The sequence below is a fragment of the Oncorhynchus masou genome, unplaced genomic scaffold, assembly GCF_036934945.1.
Source record: "Oncorhynchus masou masou isolate Uvic2021 unplaced genomic scaffold, UVic_Omas_1.1 unplaced_scaffold_2995, whole genome shotgun sequence".
NCBI classification, from domain to species: Eukaryota; Metazoa; Chordata; class Actinopteri; order Salmoniformes; family Salmonidae; genus Oncorhynchus; species Oncorhynchus masou.
In genome coordinates this window covers 22501-31532 of record NW_027009414.1, presented here as the reverse complement: position 1 = coordinate 31532, position 9032 = coordinate 22501, and the positions used below count along the sequence as shown (strand labels likewise).

General features: G+C 49.9%; 1 protein-coding gene across 1 annotated transcript in view; it reads left to right on the top strand.

The window, feature by feature from the left end:
* Positions 1-242: 242 nt before the first annotated feature.
* Positions 243-9032, top strand: part of LOC135534096 (uncharacterized) — a 27374-nt gene continuing 18584 nt past the window's right edge. Inside the window, exons 1-2 of the mRNA XM_064961236.1 lie at positions 243-306; positions 3791-4605. Of these exons, the coding sequence (XP_064817308.1) occupies positions 243-306; positions 3791-4605 (879 nt within the window). The remainder of the gene's footprint in view (positions 307-3790; positions 4606-9032) is intronic.

Genomic DNA, 9032 nt, shown 5'->3' with positions numbered 1-9032 from the left:
TCGGTTACTAGTCCAACACTCTAACCACTAGGCTACCCTGACAGAATATGTAGACAACTACAAATACCTAGGTGAGGGAGGGAGTGAGGGAGATACGAGTCTCCAGCCTCAGTGTTTTTTGCACTTCATTCCAGTCATGGGCAGCAGAGAACTGGAAGGAAAGGCAACCAAAGGAGGAATTGGCTTTGGGGGTGACCAGTGAGATATACCTGCTGGGAAGCGTGTTACGGTTGGGTGCTGCTATGGTGACCAGTGAGATATACCTGCTGGAGCGTGTGCTACGGGTGGGTGCTGCTATGGTGACCAGTGAGCTGAGACTTGTAGATGAGATACCTAGCAGAGACTTGTAGATGACCTGGAGCCAGTGGGTTAGGCGACGAGTATGAAGCGAAGGCCAGCCAACGAGAGCGTACAGGTCGCAGTAGTGGGTAGTATATGGGGCTTTGGTGACAAAACGGATGGCACTGTGATAGACTGCATCCAATTTGTTGAGTAGAGTGTTGGAGGCTATTTTGTAAATGACATCGCCGAAGTCAAGGATCGGTAGGATGGTCAGTTTTACGAGGGTATGTTTGGCAGCATGAGTGAAGGAGGCTTTGTTGCGAAATACGAAGCCGATTCTATATTTAATTTTGGATTGGAGACGCTTAATGTGAGTCTGGAAGGAGAGTTTACAGTCTAACCAGACTCCTAGGTATTTGTAGTTGTCCACATATTCTAAGTCAGAGCAGTCCAGAGTCGTGATGCTGGACAGGCGGGCAGGTGCAGGTAGCGATCGGTTGAAGAGCATGCATTTAGTTTTACTTGCATTTAAGAGCAGTGGATGGCCACGGAAGGAGAGTTGTATGGCATTGAAACCTGTCTGGAGGTTAGTTAACACAGTGCCCAAAGAAGGGCCAGAAGTATACAGAATGGTGTCGTCTGCGTAGAGGTGGATCATAGAATCACCAGCAGCAAGAGCGACATTATTGATGTATACAAAGAAGAGAGTCGGCCCGATAATTGAACCCTGTGGCACCCCCATAGAGACTGCCAGAGGTCCAGACAACAGGCCCTCTGATTTGACAAACTCTATCTGAGAACTAGTTGGTGAACCAGGCGAGGCAGTCGTTTGAGAAACCAAGGCTGTTGAGTGTGCCGATAAGAATGCGGTGATTGACAGAGTCGAAAGCCTTGGTCAGATCATTGAATATGGCTGCACAGTATTGTCTCTTATCGATGGCGGATAATGATATCGTTTAGGACCTTGAGCATGGCTGAGGAGCACCCATGACCAGCTCTGAAACCAGATTGCATAGCGGAGAAGGTAAGGTGGGATTCTAAATGGTCGGTGATCTGTTTGTTAACTTGGCTTTCAAAGACCTTAGAAAGGCAGGGCAGGATGGATATAGGTCTGTAGCAGTTTGGGTCTAGAGTGTCTCTTTCGGAGAAGGTAATTTTTGGGAATCTCAGACAATATGAGAGGTTGAACATGCTATTAATAGGGGTTGCAACAATTTTGGCAAATCATTTTGGAAAGAGAGGGCCCAGATTGTCTAGCCCAGCTGATTTGTAGTGGTCCATATTTTGCAGCTATTTCAGAACATCAGCTATCTGGATTTGGGTGAAGGAGAAATGGGGGAGGCTTGGGCGAGTTGCTGTGGGGGGTGGAGGGCTGTTGATAAGGGTAGGGGTAGCCAGCTGGAAAGCATGACCAGCCATAGAACATTATGTTGTTCACTGATCAGGATGATCAACGAGAACAGTCTACCTGTTCCCAGTAAAACCATTCTCATGTTCTTGATACCTCAGAAAAGTACCCTGGTGGGAACAGTAACCTGGTGGGAACAGTAACCTGGTGGGAACAGTGACCTGGTGGGAACAGTAACCTGGTGGGAACAGTGACCTGGTGGGAACAGTAACCTGGTGGGAACAGTAACCTGGTGGGAACAGTAACCTGGTGGGAACAGTAACCTGGTGGGAACAGTGACCTGGTGGGAACAGTAACCTGGTGGGAACAGTAACCTGGTGGGAACAGTAACCTGGTGGGAACAGTACCCTGGTGGGAACAGTACCCTGGTGGGAACAGTGACCTGGTGGGAACAGTGACCTGGTGGGAACAGTAACCTGGTGGGAACAGTAACCTGGTGGGAACAGTGACCTGGTGGGAACAGTAACCTGGTGGGAACAGTGACCTGGTGGGAACAGTGACCTGGTGGGAACAGTGACCTGGTGGGAACAGTGCCCTGGTGGGAACAGTGACCTGGTGGGAACAGTGACCTGGTGGGAACAGTAACCTGGTGGGAACAGTAACCTGGTGGGAACAGTACCCTGGTGGGAACAGTACCCTGGTGGGAACAGTAACCTGGTGGGAACAGTAACATAGTGGGAACAGTACCCTGGTGGGAACAGTAACCTGGTGGGAACAGTAACCTGGTGGGAACAGTAACCTGGTGGGAACAGTAACCTGGTGGGAACAGTACCCTGGTGGGAACAGTGACCTGGTGGGAACAGTAACCTGGTGGGAACAGTAACCTGGTGGGAACAGTGACCTGGTGGGAACAGTAACCTGGTGGGAACAGTAACCTGGTGGGAACAGTGACCTGGTGGGAACAGTAACCTGGTGGGAACAGTAACCTGGTGGGAACAGTGACCTGGTGGGAACAGTAACCTGGTGGGAACAGTACCCTGGTGGGAACAGTAACCTGGTGGGAACAGTAACCTGGTGGGAACAGTAACCTGGTGGGAACAGTAACATAGTGGGAACAGTAACCTGGTGGGACCAGTACCACCAAGATATTTTATGTACAACAAAATCTAGGTTTGGGGTCCTAACGTGTTTCTGACGGTGTTTTGGTGACCCAGGGACGGAGAAGGCAACTGCTGATCTAGACTCTCCATGGACCCCCTCAGGTGGCTGTTTCAGCATAAGGACAAGTTGTCTGACTAACTGTCCATTATTATGAAACCAGACCAGAATATGTTTCCACGATTGTTTCTGTTCCAATCCTGTTGTTGGTCTAATTCTCTCCTCTCCTCTCCTCTCCTCTCCTCTCCTCTCCTCTCCTCTCCTCTCCTCTCCTCTCCTCTCCTCTCCTCTCCTCTCCTCTCCTCTCCTCTCCAGGCTGATCAACTCTTCAATATAAATGGAGGAGTGAGGTTCATGATGATGTAATCGTCAGCCAGACCACGAGAAAAGCTCTCTTTGTTCCGCTCCTGCAATGGTGTGAAAGAGACCGCCCTTCCCCCCCCCCCCCCTCCCACACACACACACACACGAACACGAACACACACACACATGAGCACACGTACACACACACAGAGGCACAAGAAAGATAGTAGGGGTTTAGGTTTTTAGTCCTTCAGGGCCAGAGAGAGGCTTCTCTCGCTCTCTCACTCTCTCACTCTCTCTCGCTCTGTCTCTCTGTCTCTCTCTCTCTCTGTCTCTCACTCTCTCTCGCTCTCTCGCTCTGTCTCTCTGTCTCTGTCTCTCGCTCTGTCTCTCGCTCTCTCTCTCGCCTGGGCTGTGCTGCTAAGCTCCATCAGGATGACATCATACTCAGCCTACACAATGGGTCTGTTCATCTCCTGAGGGCTGCGTCGTGCAACTGGACCGCTAGCCACCCACCCGCCGAAGGGGAAGAGGAGGAGGAGGGAGGAAGAGGAGGAGGGGCTGTGAGAAAGGGGTAAAGAAGGGGTCGTCATGTCGGAACGTCCCGTGGGAGTGGGAGCCTGCACTGGAGCTGAGACTGGAGGGACTGGTTTTGGGATTGCAGCCGGAGCTGCAGGGGGGTTTGGGATTGGACCTGAGGTGGGGAATGGACCCCGAGCTGGGACTGTGATTGGACCTGGGGTGGGGAATGGACCCCGAGCTGGGACTGGAGGGACTGGGATTGGACCTGGGGTGGGGAATGGACCCCGAGCTGGGACTGTGATTGGACCTGGGGTGGGGAATGGACCCCGAGCTGGGGCTGTGATTGGACCTGGGGTGGGGAATGGACCCCGAGCTGGGACTGTGATTGGACCTGGGGTGGGGAATGGACCCCGAGCTGGGACTGTGATTGGACCTGGGGTGGGGAATGGACCCCGAGCTGGGACTGTGATTGGACCTGGGGTGGGGAATGGACCCGAGCTGGGACTGTGATTGGACCTGGGGTGGGGAATGGACCCCGAGCTGGGACTGTGATTGGACCTGGGGTGGGGAATGGACCCCGAGCTGGGACTGTGATTGGACCTGGGGTGGGGAATGGACCCCGAGCTGGGACTGTGATTGGACCTTGGGTGGGGAATGGACCCCGAGCTGGGACTGGAGGGACTGGGATTGGACCTGGGGTGGGGAATGGACCCCGAGCTGGGACTGGAGTCAAAAGTTCAGGGCCTGTATCAGGCTCGGCATCCGGGACCAGGCAGGGCTCGGTGCGTCCCATCGGGGCCGAGGGGCTGGTCGCCCTGCTGGAGGGGGGTCTGGACAGCGTGTTGTTGATTGACAGCCGGCCCTTCGTAGAATATAACTCCTCCCACATCCTGGAGGCGGTCAATGTGAACTGTTCAAAACTGATGAAGAGACGGCTGCAACAGGACAAGGTTCAGATCAACGAACTGCTGCAACACTCTGCTAAGAAGAAGGTGAGTTCCTGTATCAGGGAGTGTCTCTTTAACTAACTCTAACCCAGATCACTGATCTGCCAGGAGAGAGACAGGGAGTGTCTCTTTAACTAACTCTAACCCAGATCACTGATCTGCCAGGAGAGAGACAGGGAGTGTCTCTTTAACTAACTCTAACCCAGATCACTGATCTGCCAGGAGTCTAGGAGAGACAGGGAGTGTCTCTTTAACTAACTCTAACCCAGATCACTGATCTGCCAGTAGAGAGACAGGGAGTGTCTCTTTAACTAACTCTAACCCAGATCACTGATCTGCCAGGAGTCTAGGAGAGACAGGGAGTTTCTCTATAACTAACTCTAACCCAGATCACTGATCTGCCAGGAGAGAGACAGGGAGTGTCTCTTTAACTAACTCTAACCCAGATCACTGATCTGCCAGGAGAGAGACGGAGTGTCTCTTTAACTAACTCTAACCCAGATCACTGATCTGCCAGGAGTCTAGGAGAGACAGGGAGTGTCTCTTTAACTAACTCTAACCCAGATCACTGATCTGCCAGTAGAGAGACAGGGAGTGTCTCTTTAACTAACTCTAACCCAGATCACTGATCTGCCAGGAGAGAGACAGGGAGTGTCTCTTTAACTAACTCTATCCCAGATCACTGATCTGCCAGGAGAGAGACAGGGAGTGTCTCTTTAACTAACTCTAACCCAGATCACTGATCTGCCAGGAGTCTAGGAGAGACAGGGAGTGTCTCTTTAACTAACTCTAACCCAGATCACTGATCTGCCAGGAGAGAGACAGGGAGTGTCTCTTTAACTAACTCTAACCCAGATCACTGATCTGCCAGGAGAGAGACAGGGAGTGTCTCTATAACTAACTCTAACCCAGATCACTGATCTGCCAGGAGAGAGACAGGGAGTGTCTCTTTAACTAACTCTAACCCAGATCACTGATCTGCCAGGAGTCTAGGAGAGACAGGGAGTGTCTCTTTAACTAACTCTAACCCAGATCACTGATCTGCCAGGAGAGAGACAGGGAGTTTCTCTTTAACTAACTCTAACCCAGATCACTGATCTGCCAGGAGTCTAGGAGAGAGACAGGGAGTGTCTCTTTAACTAACTCTAACCCAGATCACTGATCTGCCAGGAGTCTAGGAGAGACAGGGAGTGTCTCTTTAACTAACTCTAACCCAGATCACTGATCTGCCAGGAGTCTAGGAGAGACAGGGAGTGTCTCTTTAACTAACTCTAACCCAGATCACTGATCTGCCAGGAGTCTAGGAGAGACAGGGAGTTTCTCTATAACTAACTCTAACCCAGATCACTGATCTGCCAGGAGTCTAGGAGGGACAGGGAGTTTCTCTTTAACTCTAACCCAGATCACTGATCTGCCAGGAGAGAGACAGGGAGTGTCTCTTTAACTAACTCTAACCCAGATCACTGATCTGCCAGGAGAGAGACAGGGAGTGTCTCTTTAACTAACTCTAACCCAGATCACTGATCTGCCAGGAGAGAGACAGGGAGTGTCTCTTTAACTAACTCTAACCCAGATCACTGATCTGCCAGGAGAGAGACAGGGAGTTTCTCTTTAACTAACTCTAACCCAGATCACTGATCTGCCAGGAGAGAGACAGGGAGTGTCTCTTTAACTAACTCTAACCCAGATCACTGATCTGCCAGGAGAGAGACAGGGAGTGTCTCTTTAACTAACTCTAACCCAGATCACTGATCTGCCAGGAGAGAGACAGGGAGTGTCTCTTTAACTAACTCTAACCCAGATCACTGATCTGCCAGGAGTCTAGGAGAGACAGGGAGTGTCTCTTTAACTAACTCTAACCCAGATCACTGATCTGCCAGGAGAGAGACAGGGAGTGTCTCTTTAACTAACTCTAACCCAGATCACTGATCTGCCAGGAGTCTAGGAGAGACAGGGAGTTTCTCTTTAAAATATTAACTAACTCTAACCCAGATCACTGATCTGCCAGGAGTCTAGGAGAGACAGGGAGTTTCTCTATAACTAACTCTAACCCAGATCACTGATCTGCCAGGAGTCTAGGAGAGACAGGGAGTTTCTCTATAACTAACTCTAACCCAGATCACTGATCTGCCAGGAGTCTAGGAGAGACAGGGAGTTTCTCTTTAACTAACTCTAACCCAGATCACTGATCTGCCAGGAGTCTAGGAGGGACAGGGAGTTTCTCTTTAACTAACTCTAACCCAGATCACTGATCTGCCAGGAGTCTAGGAGAGACAGGGAGTTTCTCTTTAACTAACTCTAACCCAGATCACTGATCTGCCAGGAGTCTAGGAGAGACAGGGAGTTTCTCTTTAACTAACTCTAACCCAGATCACTGATCTGCCAGTAGTCGAGGAGAGACAGGGAGTTTCTCTTTAACTAACTCTAACCCAGATCACTGATCTGCCAAGGAGAGAGACAGGGAGTTTCTCTTTAACTAACTCTAACCCAGATCACTGATCTGCCAGTAGTCGAGGAGAGACAGGGAGTTTCTCATGCAGAGCCAGAAGGAGATCTGACACTCTCTCACTGACTTCAGACTGACAGAATCCAGGAATCAGTTGTCTGAATCAGAGGGCATTATTATAAAGATATTTACTGAGTGGTGTTGTAGAATCCAGTCACTCCCCTCTCGTGGTTTGGCAACAGTTTGGAATAACACGTTTTAAGGACGTCTGTCTGCTTGTTTTACGACTGAGGCAAGATTTTCCTATGATTGTAAGCTGTAGTTAACTCTGTGCAATGAGGTAGAGAAATAACAACTTCTAGAAAGAGGTAGGGAAAGTAGAGCTTCTTAACGCGGTAGGGAAAGTAGAGCATCTTAACGTGGTAGGGAAAGTAGAGCTTCTTAACGCGGTAGGGAAAGTAGAGCTTCTTAACGCGGTAGGGAAAGTAGAGCTTCTTAACGCGGTAGGGGAAGTAGAGCTTCTTAACGCGATAGGGAAAGTAGAGCTTCTTAATGCGATAGGGAAAGTAGAGCTTCTTAACGCGGTAGGGAAAGTAGAGCTTCTTAACGCGTTAGGGAAAGTAGAGCATCTTAACACGGTAGGGAAAGTAGAGCTTCTTAACACGGTAGGGGAAGTAGAGCATCTTAATGCAGTAGAGAAAGTAGAGCATCTTAGGGAAAGTAGAGCATCTTAACACGGTAGGGAAAGTAGAGCTTCTTAACGCGGTAGGGAAAGTAGAGCTTCGTAACGTGGTTGGGAATGTAGAGCTTCTTAACGCGGTAGGGAAAGTAGAGCATCTTAACACGGTAGGGAAAGTAGAGCTTCTTAACGCGGTAGGGAAAGTAGAGCTTCTTAACGCGGTAGGGAAAGTAGAGCTTCTTAACGCGGTAGGGAAAGTAGAGCTTCTTAACGCGGTAGGGAAAGTAGAGCTTCTTAACGTGGTTGGGAAAGTAGAGCTTCTTAACGTGGTTGGGAAAGTAGAGCTTCTTAACGCGGTAGGGAAAGTAGAGCTTCTTAACGCGGTAGGGAAAGTAGAGCTTCTTAACGCGGTAGGGAAAGTAGAGCTTCTTAACGCGGTAGGGAAAGTAGAGCTTCTTAACGCGGTAGGGAAAGTAGAGCTTCTTAACGTGGTTGGGAAAGTAGAGCTTCTTAACGTGGTTGGGAAAGTAGAGCTTCTTAACGTGGTTGGGAAAGTAGAGCTTCTTAACGTGGTTGGGAAAGTAGAGCTTCTTAACGTGGTTGGGAAAGTAGAGCTTCTTAACGTGGTTGGGAAAGTAGAGCTTCTTAACGTGGTTGGGAAGTAGAGCTTCTTAACGCGGTAGGGAAGTAGAGCTTCTTAACGCGGTAGGGAAGTAGAGCTTCTTAACGCGGTAGGGAAGTAGAGCTTCTTAACGCGGTAGGGAAGTAGAGCTTCTTAACGCGGTAGGGAAGTAGAGCTTCTTAACGCGGTAGGGAAGTAGAGCTTCTTAACGCGGTAGGGAAGTAGAGCTTCTTTTAACGCGGTAGGGAAGTAGAGCTTCTTTTAACGCGGTAGAGAAGGTAGAGCTTCTTAACGCGGTAGAGAAGGTAGAGCTTCTTAACGCGGTAGAGAAGGTAGAGCTTCTTAACGCAGTAGTGAAAGTAGAGCTTCCTTGAGTGCGTTGAATTCTGAGCTGCTGCCAAGCCACAGAGGTCCTTCCATAGTGGAAATAGTCTGAGGGTCATCTGAGGCTCATGGACTGAGAGAGACAGGTACTTACACACTTCCATTTCCATCTGCTCAAACAGGGCTCTTTAGGTCTGTGTTCTGCCTCCAGTTAGCAACATGACAGACGGACAATATACTCAACAATCATGTCATTAAGGCTGAAGTTGTGAGGGGTCTTCACTGTGTCGGTGCAGCTCTCAGACTTCAGACCAAAGTCAAAGAGCCTTGTCTCTCACCAGATACAGATGAAACCGTTTCAGTATCTGGATGGCTCATCTTCCTCCTCCTCCTCGTCTCTT